The following is a 16,322-nucleotide window of genomic DNA, read 5'->3' as shown; positions in this document are numbered from 1 at the left end:
GGGTCTTCAAACTGGGCCCTTTTATGACTTGTGGACTTCAACTCCCAGAATTCCTCAGCCAGCATGGCTGGAGTTGAAGTCCACAAGTCATAAAAGGGCCAAGTTTGAAGACCCCTGCTGTAATTCCTTCCTTTTTTTAATCAGCACATTAAGCCAGAGAGGCTGGTTTAATTCTGTCCACTCCCATGTTCACAGAAAATATGACATGCTATCAAATTGAAAGAGAAACTGAACTTTAATATATAATTTAATCTATAGCTTATGACAATATAAAATAGTTATAAACTGCCTCTTTCTAAACTACTTTGGTCAAACAGAAAACAATTTATTAAATCAAGACAAAACAATATATAAAAATCCAATAATACCAGTCATAGTTTAATAAACTTTTAAATTGTGAATTTGATCATATCCTTTAATTATTTATATTAGTTTTCAACTTCAGAAAAAGAGATTTTGTGCAAGCATGATTTCGCAGCATGCAGAACGTGGAATACTTTAAATTCTGAGCTGCTGCTGCATTTTAGGATCTTAGACTTTCTGTGGGAAAAAGAAATTAAGTGTTTTGGAGAAGTAAACACTAGACTAGTGTCTCCCAATGACAGAAAGGTTTTGTCTATTTTAGCACTTTTTTAGGGCTCTCCTTTTAAGATGGCAGCATTTTTCATAAAGGAGAAAAAGAAAAGAAGGATGGAGCAAATAGTTAAAAGTGGAAGGCGAGAAGTTTGTCCTTTCAGACTTACAGTACAAGATTCTATTAATGTAGCCTTACAGTAAAGCAGGATTAGTCCATCTTATCCAAGAAGGCTGACAAAGATAAAGGTGCAGCTTGCTTACATGGAACAACAAGCAGCTAAAGAAAATCTGCAATGAGTTTTGAGTGGGAGGTTGACTGAGGCAAAGGCCAAACATGGCAAAATTCCTCCTTGGAACTTTCCTTGTCACATTTCTCAAGGTTGCTCTTCAGGTTTGCCTAGATCAGGGCTTTTCAACCAGTGGTACGGGTTACCACCTGTGGTATATTGGCACCTGGCAGGTGGTACGTGACCATCCTAGAAAACTGGTAGCGGGGGAGGGGAATATGCTGAACCGGTGGCGGGACCGCACAAGCCTGAGCGAGAGACGGCTGGAGCTGCAGGGCTGTCAGGGCTCAACGGAAGCTCCAGGATCAGCGCCAGGCTCCAGCTGGAGCTTGGCACTAATCCTAGCACTTCTGAGCCCAGAAGGCAGTTGTCTTGCTCGGCTGTAGCTTGGGGGCCACTTTTTTCAATGCCATTGTAACTTCAAACAGTCACTAAGCGAACTGTTGTAAGTCAAGGACTACCTGTACTTCATCACTTTTTTCCCCCTTTTTTTTTTGGTCATCAAGTTTTTGACACCTTGCTAGGCGACTGGTGGTCCTCGGATGTTGCCATATCTTAAAAGTGGTACAGTAGGTGAAAAGGCTGAAAAGCCCTGGCCTAGATAAGGAGTCGCCAGCGCCAGGCCATGAAGCGCACACAGTTCCAGAACCTCCTTTTGTTGTTTGAGAAACACACACTTGTCCATTTCTTGGCAGTTCTTTCAAATAATCTAGGCCTCTTTTTAGGCTTAATACACATCCCCCAGCCATTAATTTACAATACCAAGTTCTGCCCACTCAGAGAGGTGACTGCTTTGTCCACTGTGGCTCTCCCTAATATGGAGAGGGGTATGCTCAGGTACGGCACACCAGAGCAGTGATGCGCTTTTGACACCTGGCCCCGAAGGGCAGGCACAAAAAACAGCAGCAGAAGCAGCAAAAATTCTCAGCAGGCCCAAAGAAATTGTCACAAAAGGGTGAAGCAGAATCTGGAGATGGTGCAGTTGGAGGGAAGAGGCCAAAGGGGTCCTGGCTGAATCCCTACTGAAATCTTACCAAAGAGAAGGCGAGTGTTCTCCAAAACAAGGAGTGTGATTTACCAAAATAACTGACAATAGGGGAACTTCACAGCTCCTTTTCTCAAGCAAATACAGTAGCAATTGCACTCATCCTGCACAAAACTCTGTAGCACTTTAAACATATTCCCTACCAACCAGTGTAATCCCACTATAATTACTTCTGATTAAACTGAACAAAAGTTATCTGAATTATCAAAAAATGGGGAAAACTCAACAGGAATGCTCCTCTGACTTGGCTAATGAAATTCTCAGGGATGGCCCCTTAAAGAGTCAGATGCCCTGACTAGGAATGTATGCACAAATAGGGTAATTCTTCTACCAGAAAAACATGAAAACCCCTTTTAAGTTGTATGAAGTCCTGCAATTGCAGAATTGCATCTGAATTTTAAATAGGCTTGTCTTGTAATTCAGATCCAAAACTTCTCTGCTGGCACAGGGATCACAGTCAGAGCAAAGTAATAGCCCAAGCACACTAGCACATATTTGAGAAGAAAAATCTATCTTACCAACACTGACCGCAGCAATGACAGGGGATGCAATCACAGACAAGGTTACTCCACCTGTGATAGCTAAATTCCTCTTGTGTTTGGAGGTCTTCTTTCCCTCGTATCTGCTGTGAATCTGGTGCATAAACAATCAAGAATAAGTAAGAATTAAACCTGGAAAAGATTATCAGTATAGAGATGCCGTTTATATAATACTCCTGATGAACTGAAGACACATGCGCTATCTCTAGAAAAAGAAAAAAGGCTGAAGTACTCAGAAGAGATCAAAATGTCACTGTATCCAAAGCAGCAAACAATAGTATCACAAAAATTTGCAGCAATGTTCCTTTTTAATCATTAAGGAAATGTATATGGAATTAAGAGTTAATTCCTGCCCCAGATGTTGTGTTTTCATATGGCACCTTTTCTTTGAACATGAAACATTCTCTAAAAGCTGAGCACCGTACTCCTTTTCCTAAGATACAATCTGTAAGACTTATAGAATGCCTCCGCTTACCTTCCTCCCAACGTAAACAGGGATTCCAATGACCATGGCTGGAATCGCAATGCCAGCAATCAGGGAAATCCCCACGGGGGCACCAATCAGTGTTCCTAGTTGCCACAGGATCTTCTTCTTACGGCTCCATGGCTTTTTGCCCCAGAAGGTACAACCAGAAGGACTGCAAGAGATTTCGCAGAGAATTTAGGTATTTAGAGTCACACATATGCTACGAGTGTTCTATCAAATCTATTTCCCCAAAGGACTGAAAGAATGTTCAGAGGAACCAAGTAGCTCCTCAGTCGGAATTGCTCCCTGTCCCAGCATTGTTGTCTCCCAAAGTTTTAATTTCTGGATGAAAGAATGCAACCTTTGGGATCACTTTGCTGTACTCAGAACAATGCCAATGGTGTGATTTCACAGCTACAGGTTTTGGGGAGACAAAAAGGCAAAAGCAAGTATCAGCTAGCAAAACAAAACAACACGCTCTCCAACCAAATTACCTGAGGTAATGCAAATCGGAAATTTCCTTCATGCACAGCCAACAGAACTCGCAGCCACACACAGCGCAGGTCATGTGATTGCAGCTGCCGTCGTTCATTTTGATGATGTAGGCACTGCAGCGTGGACATGGCTTGATGTCATCGGCTGCAACGTGAAAGGAAAACTAGTCAGCTTCTTAACTCTGCGTGTTAAAGAGATTCCAGTAAGGAACCAAAAAATAATCTGCTGTTTTGTTTTAAGAAAGATGAATCCTTGGGCCTTTACTTTTTCTAGCCCACCCCGTTCTGAACAGACAAGTCAAGCTTGCATCGTCTGAAAGCCCCAAACTCTGAGTCTGACTGAGCATCAAGCCTTAGTCATTAAAAGACAGTCCTGATGCTTCTGATATACTTGACAAGACTGTAGAAGACAACGGCTCACCGGCGATCCACTTGTGCTCATTAAGAAAGATCAGAAACGTCGAGCTCTGGGCAAAAGTGGCCACAAGGAAAACAGAGCCTTTGGCACTGGGATAGATCTAGCCTGCTATAAGGCGGCTTCTGCACTTTAAACACTATGAGAACACAAAGCTGTTCTTGACATATGGGTTCAATATATTATGTCTTATTGGAAATTGCCATCTTTTTAAAGAATAGTTGGAAATACAGTCCTCAACTTACAACAGTTCATTTAATGACCGTTCAAAGTTGCAATGGCACTGAAAAAAGTGACTTATGACCGTTTTTCACACTTACAAGCGCAGCATCCCCACGGTCACGTGATCAAAACTCGCATGCTTGGTAGTATTTATGACGGTTGGGGTGTCCCAGGGTCATGTGATCGCCTTTTGCAAGCAAAGTCAATGGGGAAGCCGGATTCACTTAACAACCGGGTTTCTAACTTAATTGCAGTGATTCACTTAATAACTGTGGCAAGAAAGGTCACAAAATGGGGCAAAATTCACTTATCAAATGTTTCACTTAGCAGCAGGAAATTTTGGCTCAATTGTGGTCGTAAGTCGAGGACTACCTGTAATAGACTATTGTGGATTTCCCCTCCTTTGTAGTTTCATCCAATGAATCGAACATATTATGGAGAAGTACATACAATACAGTCGTGGCCAAAATTGTTGGCACCCCAGAAATTTTTCCAGAAAATCAAGTATTTCTCACAGAAAAGTATTGCAGGAACACATGTTTTGCTATACACAGGTTTATTCCCTTTGTGTGTATTGAAACACAACAAAAAAGGGAGGAAAAAAAGCAAATTGGACATAATGTCAAACAAAACTCCAAAAATGGGCTGGACAAAATTATTGGCACCCTTAACTTAATATTTGGTTGCACACCCTTTGGAAAAAATAACTGAAATCAGTCGCTTCCTATAACCATCAATAAGCTTCTTACACCTCTCACCTGGAATTTTGGACCACTCTTCCTTTGCAAACTGCTCCAGGTCTCTCTTATTGGAAGGGCGCCTTTTTCCAACAGCAATTTTAAGATCTCTCCACAGGTGTTCAATGGGATTCAGATCTGGACTCATTGCTGGCCTCTTCAGAACTCTCCAGCGCTTTCTTGCCATCCATTTCTGGGTGCATTTTGACGTATGTTTGGGGTCATTGTCCTGCTGGAAGACCCAAGATCTCGGACGCAAACCCAGCTTTCTGACACTGGGCTCTACAGTGCGACCCAAAATCCTTTGGTAATCCTCAGATTTCATGATGCCTTGCACACATTCAAGGCACCCAGTGCCAGAGGCAGCAAAACAACCCCAAAACATCATTGAACCTCCACCATATTTCACTGTAGGTACTGTGTTCTTTTCTTTGTAGGCCTCATTTCATTTTCGGTAAACAGTAGAATGATGTGCTTTACCAAAAAGCTCTGTCTTGGTCTCATCTGTCCACAAGACGTTTTCCCAGAAGGATTTTGGCTTACTCAAGTACATTTTGGCAAACTGTAATCTTGCTTTTTTATGTCTCTGTGTCAGCAGTGGGGTCCTCCTGGGTCTCCTGCCATAGCGTTTCATTTCATTTAAATGTCGACGGATAGTTTGCGCTGACACCGATGCTCCCTGAGCCTGCAGGACAGCTTGCATTCCTTTGGAACTTGCTTGGGGCTGCTTATCCACCATCCGGACTATCCTGCGTTGCAACCTTTCATCAATTTTTCTCTTCCGTCCACGACCAGGGAGATTCGCTACAGTGCCATGGGTTGCAAACTTCTTGATAATGTTCCGCACTGTGGACAAATGCAAATCTAGATCTCTGGAGATGGACCTGTAACCTTGAGATTTGTTGATATTTGTCCACAATTTTGGTTCTCAAGTCCTCAGACAGTTCTCTTCTCCTCTTTCTGTTGTCCATGCTTAGTGTGGCACACACAGACACACAATGCAAAGACTAAGTGAACTTCTCTCCTTTTTATCTGCTTTCAGGTGTGATTTTTATATTGCCCACACCTGTTACTTGCCCCAGGTGAGTTTAAAGGAGCATCATATGCTTGAAACAATCTTGTTTATCCACAATTTTGAAAGGGTGCCAATAATTTTGTCCAGCCCATTTTTGGAGTTTTGTTTGACATTATGTCCAATTTGCTTTTTTTCCTCCCTTTTTTTGTTGTGTTCCAATACACACAAAGGGAATAAACCTGTGTATAGCAAAACATGTGTTCCTGCAATACTTTTCTGTGAGAAATACTTGATTTTCTGGAAAAATTTCTGGGGTGTCAACAATTTCGGCCATGACTGTATATTATGGAGGAAATCTCCACCTACCCATACAATTCTATTGCTGCTATTATACTGAGCCCAGGACCATAAAGGTTGAAAACATGCAGAAGAGCCCTTCTTCCTGCAATGGACGGACAATGGTGAAAATGATGATGAATGATGATATGGCCACCCATCTCACCAATATGATCCTGAGATCTTAATAGAAATTAAAATACAATGTAAATTTACCTACTCCCAGCTAACTAAACCAAAGTGGCTCTGAAACGTCACTTTCCACTAGTGTGCACCGGATGATTCTCCTGGGGCCCAGGCCTGTGAAAAGCGCCAGGTCTTCAGAGCTTTCCCAAAGGGGAGCAGAGATGGGGCCCATCCGTCCTTGGGCAAGACAGTTTTCCAGAGGGCAGGCACAGCAGAAAGGGCCACCTTCCTGAGTCCCACCTCACAGATGCATCAAGAGCAGACCTCTCCTGTCCAATTTAATGGAGCAGGTGGAAACTAAAAGATCTGGATTTTTAGAACACCCTTGTTGTCCAGATTAATCCTAATGTGCTCCTCAAAAGCACTGGTAAGTAGGCAGAGACACTTTAGAACAATAACAAACTGAGAAGTAAAAAGTGTGGTTCAATTTAGTATTTATTTAAATGTAATAAATACTTTCTTCCATGGAATTGAAGATAGCACGTTTGATGCCATTCATCAAGAAAAATTATATGCATTAATGAGTAACTTTTTCACAAAAGGTTTTGTTTCCTCTCTGATTATATAATGGGAATCCCCTTCAGAAATCTGACTCCGCCCCTGCCGGTAACTGCCAACCAGGAGAACAAGAATGTGCCAAGGAAAGCTCAGGAACAGCCAGCACACAGAAGATTATACAGCACATAAACATCCTGCCGACTAGGGTTGCTGGACATGTCTGACTACGTCAGACTCTCGGGATCACCTGAGGATCTTCACAGTAGCAAAGACCCAGGAGCTCTCAAATACGTACCTGGACCAGACTCTTGTCCGTAACTGAGGCCTGAGGTGTGCTTTGTCCTTACCCGCAGACTCTGCGCTCTCTGCTGGCGGGCCATGTCGCAGGTTTGGTTGGGGTGCCATATCTGCTTGCAATGATAGCAAAACTCAGTCTGGCAGCCTTCTCTCTCACAAGTCAGTTTAGGGCAGCTGGCACATCCATAGGCAATAACAGCGTAACTAGGAAGCAAGAAGAGGGCAGCTCAATTAACTAGCCAAAGGCTCATGGAAAGAGCAGAATCTCGTGGAGAAGTTATACCACAATATAGGACAAAATATGTACCATACAACCCATTTCTCAATTCAACGGTAAGATAGTCTAGCCTGGTTCACCCCATGTTCTATTTAAGCAAAAGTGACGTACATTTCATTTCCTTAATGCTTTGTTTATTTATTTATTAAAATTTTATGCTGTCCCTCTCCCCTATAAAGTGACTCTGGGCAGTTTACAAGTTATAAAATAAGTAGGAAAATAATTAAAATATTAAAACTACACAGATTAAGATTTTAAAAACTGTGCTGAAGCCAGATTTAAGAGAGGGACGGGACAGAGATGAGGTCTTCTTACCCTATCAAACCCCTCCAGTGGCGAGGGCTCCACTCAGGGCCCCGGGGCAACTGGCAAAGCCCAGTTTTAATACCCTCCTGGAAGGCCAAAAGGTTGGCAGCATTTCTCATCTCGGGTGGCAGAGCGATACCCAGGGATGGGGCCACAGCAGAAATGGTTTCTCTCCTTGAACCTGCCTGCTAGAACTCCTTAGCTGCAGACAGGCTTCTTCCACTGGTGCCAGTGGGGTGGGCTAGTCCCATTGGGGAAAGACAGCTCCTCTGATACTCAGAATTTCATGCCTCACTTATAATATTGGAATCATATCTCAGAGACCCTAATGTAGGGCTGTCAAACTGCCAGCCTGTGGGCCAGAGGCATCATAGCAAAACCGTGCAATGGCAAAAAAAAAGTCATGATACATCATGTGATGTTGCGAATTTGACACCCCCGCCCCAATGGCTTTGCACATGAAACTGTCTGCTGTTATCGTTAGTTTCCCACACCTTTGCTGGTTTTGACTTGGATTTTGGAGATATTATTTAACTTAAAGGAAGGTGACCCAGAATCTAAGGTACTCTCCCACAACAAAAAAAGGTCATTTCTGAATTCAACATAGAAATTGGAGCATCTGTGTGTAATTAAACATGAGAAAAATGAACAACTTAGTCTGTAGCAGGACAGCAATCCCCAAACACCTAAGAATGTGCAGTGAGCACAATGAATACAATTCTGCTAACCTTCCCACTTTATAGGAAAAAAGCCCTGGTTCCTGAGTCTTACTGCAAGTTCAAATATAAAGCTTTACCAGAAGTATGCAAATCTTTTGAAAGAGGTGCTTTGGGACCTGCAGGAGAACAGGAGGAATCGCTTCCCTGTGAAATCCTGAGGGGCTGCAGTTGCCAGGCACCCACTAGGAGAGCTAGGGAAGAAAATAACTGAGAACAGGCTTAAAAGCAGTTCTATCTACATGCTTAGAACTAAAAGTGGCTCCTTTAATAATGTGAAAAAAGATGTTTCACGGATGCTTCTACATGCTCTAAGATACCTCTTTCAAGGGGGCCTATGTAGCTTGATTTTAATTTAGGTAAGGAACCCTATTTCAGATCTTAAAAGTATCTAGGTGACATCACTGCTCATCTGTGGCTGATTTTGCCAGCTGGTCATTTGTAAGTTTCCCATAGCATCTTTTCAGCAAATTAAAAAGTAATCCAATACAGAACTGATGAATACTTAAGTCCCATTTTTTTCTATCAGCTTGTTAAAACTCAAGAACTATAAAAAGAATAACATTAGTAAGTAAGGCATTTGACAAGGTAGACCACAACCTACTCCTGGATAAACTAAGAAAAGGTGGGACAGATAACATCACCACCAGATGGATCTGCAGCTGGCTGATAAACTGTAAACAAGTCGTCCTCAATGGCACTACATCCACATGGAGAGAAGCAAGCAGGGGGGTACCACAAGGTTCTGTCTTAGGCCCAGTACTCTTCAATATCTTCATCAATGACTTAGATGAGGGAATAGAAGGGGAACTCATCAAATTTGCAGATGACACCAAACTGACAGGAGTAGCCAACACCCCAGAAGACAAACTCAGGATCCAAAAAGATCTTGACAAACTGGAACAATGGGCCCTATCCAACAAAATGAATTTTAATGTGGAGAAAAGCAAAGAACGGCTACAGGATTTGGATCTGGCTAGTCTAAAGAAAAGAAGAAACGGGGGACATGATAGCAGTGTTCCAGTATCTGAGGGGCTGCCACAAGGCAGAGGGGGCCAGGTTGTTCACCAAAGCACCAGAGGGAAGGACGAGAAACAACGGTTGGAAACTGACCAAAGAGAGAAGCAACCTGGAACTAAGGAGAAACTTCCTGACAGTGAGGACAATCAACCAGTGGAACAGCTTGCCACCAGAAATCGTGGGCACTCCATCACTGGAGATTTTTCTGTACATCCACCTGACTGAGATGATATAGGTTCTCCTGCTCGAGCAGGGGGCTGGACTAGAAGACCTCCAAGGTCCCTTCCAGCTCTGCTCTGCTCTATTCTATTCTAAAAAGCTTATCCCTTACAATTTCCTAAATTGAGAAAAAGCTCTGATAAAATCTTATTTGATATTTGTTACCTTTCTGTATTATGTTCACCTACACCAATAAATAAAATAAAAAGATCAGTTTGATAATATATATTTAAATACAAAATATGTAATTATTTTAAATACAAAAAGCCAACAGTATATCAAAATGTTCCCTGAGCAATAAAACAATACTGGTAGCAACATGAATGAAGCTATAGAATTGCACAAGAAAAATAAATGCCAAGGCCTGCTTGGTGTGTGTGTGTGTGTGTGTGTGTGTGTGTGTGTGTGTGTACGCACACATAACCATATTCCCTGGAGAAAGTAAGGAAGACAAGAAAGGCCACTACAGAGATGGCTTTTCCCTCGATAGTCAATCTGATTTTGAAATTTAGACAATATGAAATTAAGAAGCGGGTGGCTTATCATTAGGTCGAATACTAGGAACCTCGGCTTGAGGTCGGCAATGGTGAATACAATGCCCATCTGCAATAAGAGTCCAGTGACCAACCACTGCATTTAAGACGTTGGGTATGGACATCTGGCCCGTAGCGGTTGCTCAGAGGTTGGGGTACCGATGTCAAGGGGCGGGGCAATGTCAGAGTGGGGAGGCTAAGGTGATCTCAGCCCCAACCCACTGAACTGCATACATGAGGCCTTGGGTTTATTTGAGAGCAGCTGTTTAGACAGCTGACTGTGGAGGGCCTGACTTCTGCCCAAACACCTCCCAGTCTGAATGAAATTGCCTGCCCCCCCACACCACCACCTCCAACCTTCCCTGGGCAAACTGTTCCATTCCTAGGGCCCCAGATGCCTTATGCCTTTTCATGGATTCTAGTGGGTGCTCGGCCGTTTTTCTGATGATCTGGTTGGCACTGTCGGATTAACTGTTGAAAAGAAGCCCACCAAACCCTCCACTAAAGCCCCGTTGTCTACCTTGATGAACCAGGAGGTAAGGCAGCAGAAGCAGTGCCTAGAGCACCAGCAGCTGTGAGCTTGCATTCACAGGTACACAGTGTAAGGGAGGCAACGCGTGGCTGTGGGCTGGCTGCCTTGCTTTGAATGGCAAGTTCCCTTCTGAGTAGGGAAATGTCAGGAGAGCAACTTACGATCATTTTTTAGGGTATTTTGTTGATAAAGTTGCTCAGATTTGTTAAGCTACTTTTGGCATGAGCTGGATAGACTGGAGTGAAGGGAAAGGGACACTTGTACAGATAATCCTCAACTTACAACTGTCCATTTAGTGATTGTTTGAAGTTACAGCAGCACTGAAAAGTAACTTGTGACCATTTTCCACATTTATGACCATTTATTTATTTATTTATTTATTTTAATTCCATTTATATTCCACCCTTCTCCGAAGACTCAGGGCGGCTTACAAGCTTAGTAGTAGCCTTCATTCTATGTATATGCCTGCTTATTAGGGCTTTCGGGGGCCCCAAAGCGGCATTATTACAAAGTCAGCTTAATTGCCCCCAACAATCTGGGTCCTCATTTCAGCATAATGTGATCAAAATTCACACTTGGCAACTGGGGCAAAATTAACAACCATCTCACTCAACCACAGAAATTTTGGGCTCAATTATGGTTGTGAGTCAAGGGCTATCCGTACGTCCTTGACATTTGGGGGTTAAACCCATGCCCCTCCTTGTTCTTCCAGAGGCTGGGCGATGGCTGTATCTAGGAGGTAATCTATGCAAGAATGAATATTTTGTGAAGCTTTGAAAAGGCCTCTGGTATGAGTCCCCCTGTTCTTTCGTGGCCTCTCATAGTTCCCTCCCCAGTGACGTTCAGCCCTTGCACAGGTCATCTAGTGGCTCAGGGCAAGGTATCACAAGGGACGCCCAACAGTACATCACCATTATGTCCTGTGCTCTATGCTGTCCCTGAGAAACTAAGCCATGACTTGGGTGTCTTCCTGGATTCACAGCTTCTGTGGAGGGGAAGGTGGAAGCCCAGCTTTAGTTAGTACACCAGAGGAAGACTTACCTGGACCAAGAGGACCTTGCAACAGTAATTCACCTTTTCATCCCCAGACCACTGCAAGGCACCCAACATCAGGCTGCCTTTAAAGACCCTGCAGTTGATAGAGCAGTGCTTCATAGGTTTGCTTGGTCTAACGATTAAGGCTAGAAAGCAGTTTTTCCTAGGTGTTTAACAGCCCACAGGCCACACCTGCCCCGTAGCGGTTGCACCAGGGGGTGGGGTACCACTGTCAAGGGGCAGGGCAATGTCAGAGTGGGAGCGGGGCGTAGCACACCTCTTTCCATGGCTCTTTGCAGCACTCGTAGCTTTTGTATCGATTGTGAGGTTAGTGTCCATGTTTCACCGGCATATGTTAGAGCAGGTAGCACACACTGATCGAAAACTTTTCTCTTCAGGCATAGGAGAAGGTTGGTCTTGAAAATTATGCTTAACTAGCCAAATGCCTGCCAACCACATTTAACACACCGTTCAATTTCCTTTACTGTATCACCTTCCGTTGAGAACTGTTGGCCAAGGTATATGAGGCAGTTTACTACGTCTAATTCTTCTCCAAATATATATTTTTTCTTTCTTTGGCAAATTTATTAAACATGACCTGGCTCTTTTTCAGGTTTATTTTTAAGCCAAATGGTTCTTCTGCTTTGTATAGCTCTTGTATGTGTCTTCGTAGGTTTTCTTGTGAGAACAACATCATCTGCAAATCTTAAGCAATCACCTGCAATAGGCGCCATTGATTTTTATTCCATCTTTTTTTTTTAATCCCATTTATATCCCGCCCTTCTCCGAAGACTCAGGGTGGCTTACAATCTAAGCACAAATCAATGTGCTTAGCAATAGCCTTCATTCTATGTATATGCCTGCTTATTAGGGCTTTCACACACACCCCAAGCGGCATTATTACAAAGTCAGCTTAATTGCCCCCAACAATCTGGGTCCTCATTTTACCTACCTCGGAAGGATGGAAGGCTGAGTCAACCTTGAGCCTGGTGGGACTCGAACCTGCACTAATTTCAGGCAGCTGGTGTTACTTAAGGAGGCATTAGCCCACTGCTCCACCAAGGCTCAGTCTAGTTTGCAAAATAGTTCTTCAAGGCAGGCTGAGAAAATGATAGGACATGGGTAATATTGTATCGCTTGGTTGTACACCTCATTCTATGTTGATTTCCACTTTAAGATCATTAAGGCAAATTGTCGCCATTGTATATTATATATAAAATATACAAATAGTTAATGTATATAAATAATAAACTTCCTTTTAAACATATATTTTATTTAAAATATTTAAATATTTTATTATGTGGGACCGCATTACTAGCTGCTCAGGACTGCATGTAGCCCAAGGGCCAAGGATTGGACATACCTGGTCTAGTAGTTAAGGCACTAGGCTAGAAAGTGGGAGACTGTGAGTTCTAGTCCTGCTTTAGCCATGAAAGCCAGCTGGGTGAACTTGAGCCAGTCACTCTCTCTCAACCCAACTCATCCCAGAAGGTTGATATTATGCAGAAAATAGGAAGAAGAAGGTTCACCACCTTGAGTTATTTTGTAAAATTAATAAAGGCGGGATACAAGTAAACAAATAGGTTAATTGGCATTAGACACCAGAAGGATGCTGGGTTATACCTGGCGCAGTGGCTAGAATGCAGTATTGTGGGCTAATTCTGTTGACTGCCGATTGCCAGCAGCTTGGCAGTTCAAATCTCACTGGCTCAAGGTTGACTCAGCCTTCCATCCTTCCCAGTTCAGTAAAATGAGGACTCAGATTGTTGGGGGCAATAGGGCTGGCTCTGTAAACTGCTTAGGGAGGGCTGTAAAGCACTATGGAGCAGTATAGAAGCCTAAGTGCCCATGCTGGTTACCAATACATTTTATTCCATTTAAAATAGTGCTGGTTTTAACCTATAAAGTTTTATATGACTTGACATCAAGGTACATTCAGGAGTACCTACAATAATTCAACTAGAATCAATAAGAGCATCTTTCACAAAATTATTTGTAGTTTCCCATTACCAAAAAAATTGAGGCTAGATTATTTTCAGTAATTGCTTCTATAATATGGAACAATAATGGCCTTCTCTAAGAAACTAGATTAGCTCTATTGTCTATTTAGAAGCAAATTAAGCAGAGCCCTTCTCAGCTTTTAAAATTTAATTTATTGAAGGAATGCCATATAACTTTGTCTTTAATTCAACCGCATCATATTACTCCATTCATCGAAACACACATACAGGTTTCCTGAAATTTATTTATTTATTTTATTTATTTATTAATGGGACTTATATCCCGCCCTATCTCCCGAAGGACTCAGGGCGGCTAACAATAATAACATATAATAAATACAGAAATTAAGATAAAATTAAAATTAAAGGCCTCTGTACAATAAATTAAAATGAAAAATTAAAATAAATTAAAATTAGAGTTAAAAATTGTAAACATAATTAAAATCCCTGTCAGTCCAGGTCAGCCAGGTGGAAAAGGAGTGTTTTGAGGCCGCGGTGAAAGGACTGGAGATCTTGGGCCATCCGAAGCTCAGGGGGGAGCTGATTCCATAGGACTGGCGCTCCCACAGAGAAGGCCCTTCCCCTGGGGGTTGCCAGCCGACATTGTCTAGCCGACGGTACCCTGATGAAGCCTTCTCTGTGTGAGCGTACTGGGCGATGGGAATTCGTTCCCGGCAGCAGATGGTCCTGCAAGTATCCCGGGCCTAAGCCATGTAGGGCTTTAAAGGTAAGTACCAGCACCTTAAATCTCACCCGGAGGGCAACCGGTAACCAATGCAGCTCACGCAGGAGGGGTGTAATATGGGAGTATCGGGGTGCTCCCATCACTACCCGTGCGGCCGCACTCTGCACCAGCTGAAGCCTCCGGGTGGTCTTCAAGGGCAGCCCCATGTAGAGAGCATTGCAGTAGTCTATACAGGAGGTAACGAGTGCGTGGGTGACTGTACGTAGGGCATCTCGGTCCAGAAAGGGGCACAACTGGCGTACCAGGCGAATCTGGGCAAATGCCCCCCTAGCCACGACTCCAATATGATCTTCAAAACTGAGTCGTGAATCTAGGAGGAAATATCAATTTAGCACATTTTTGTGCTAAAGTATGTATATTATGGCTTGACTTCATTATTTACATTTCTTAAAATATTTATATGTTGGATGCATTTGTGCACGTATTGCGTTTCCAAGTGAGGAATCTATAAAAGCTGATACATTGATAAAGTGGTTAGTTTTAGAAGCTGCTATGAGACTACAGTACTGTGGAGTTTATTCCCAATAAGATGCACTATGGAATTATAAAAACTAGTGAAACCAAATGAGACAGAAAAAGTATCTTAGGGCAGGGGTCTTCAAACTCGGCCCTTTTATGACTCATGGACTTCAACTCCCATAATTCCTCAGCCAGCGTGCCTGGCTGAGGAATTCTGGGAGTTGAAGTCCATGAGTCATAAAAGGGCCAAGTTTGAAGACCCCTGTCTTAGGGAAAGGAAACACAGCCATTTCAAGAAGCAAGGAATGTATCCTAATTAAACATTGCTACTTCTTCAATGTATCTTTCAATAGTGAACACTTGTATTCTGACAGCAGTAGCAACATGAATTCTACCTACCTACACATTCGAAAGAAAAAATACTGTATCCATCCTGACTACAACAGAGAAAATGTGAAATGCCAGGAAAACCTACCGACACTTCTGAACTTTGGTCTTGGAGGAGACTCCTCAGAATACCACGGACAGCCAAGAAAACAAGCAGACGGATCTTCAAACAAATAAGCTAGAGTTCTCACTCAAGACACAAATGACCAAGCTGATCTTACTTTGGACACACTTGCAAAGACCCAGCTCACTGATGAAGGCTCTAATGCTGGGAAAGTGGAAGGGAAGAGAACAACCAGCAACAAGGGGAATTATTACTCAATGTAGCAATAGTGCACCACTGGAAGACCTGAAGGACCAAATCTACTTATGTGTTTGTTAAGAACTAAAACTGACTTGATTGCACATAAACTATCCGTCTTCTAGCGCAGGGGTGCCCAACCCCTGGGCTGCAGACCAGTACCAGTCCGTGGTCTGTTTGGAACGGGGTCATGCAAGTGGAGGGTGAGTGGGTGAAGCTTCATCTGTGTGTGCGCAGGATCCAGTTGCATATGAAAGCATCCCCTCCCCCAGTCCATGGAAAAATGGTCCCTGGTGCCAGAAAGGTTGGGGACCGCTGTTCTAGAGGCATCAACCTTCAACTGACACCCTTAAATGAGCTGGGACTGCTTGTCACAGGGGGGAAAAAAGAGCTAAGACCATCCTTTATCAGTTTAAGGTGCTCAGCTATCTAGAGCAGGGCTTTTCAAGTGGTGGTACGTGTACCACTAGAGGAACGCGAGCACCTGGCTGGTGGTACGCGGCATCGCCTTCCTCCCCCCTGCGCTCCACTCCTTCCCAGCCCACTTGCTGCCAGAAAACACGCTGCTTGGCAGCAGCCTGCAAAAGCCCTACCGAGGGCGCGCGAAGAGCACAGGTGCAGAGCGAGGCCCCGCCCTCCCCAGGGATTCATTAGGAAGCAACCGGATTGACTTCTTCTT

At 43.3% G+C, this 16,322-nt stretch overlaps 1 protein-coding gene across 2 annotated transcripts in view; it reads right to left on the bottom strand.

The window, feature by feature from the left end:
• Positions 1–16,322, bottom strand: part of RNF19B (ring finger protein 19B) — a gene marked incomplete at its 5' end in the record, with an annotated part of 30,100 nt that overhangs the window by 6,370 nt on the left and 7,408 nt on the right. For both annotated transcript variants that reach the window (XM_081334810.1, XM_081334811.1), the window contains 4 exons: positions 2,427–2,541; positions 2,923–3,085; positions 3,408–3,552; positions 7,112–7,317. In XM_081334810.1, coding sequence (XP_081190936.1) covers positions 2,427–2,541; positions 2,923–3,085; positions 3,408–3,552; positions 7,112–7,317 — 629 coding nt within the window. The remainder of the gene's footprint in view (positions 1–2,426; positions 2,542–2,922; positions 3,086–3,407; positions 3,553–7,111; positions 7,318–16,322) is intronic.

Source organism: Vipera berus, assembly GCF_964194415.1.
Source record: "Vipera berus genome assembly, chromosome: 9".
Classification (NCBI taxonomy): domain Eukaryota; kingdom Metazoa; phylum Chordata; class Lepidosauria; order Squamata; family Viperidae; genus Vipera; species Vipera berus.
This window is presented reverse-complemented; position numbering and strand designations above follow the sequence as displayed.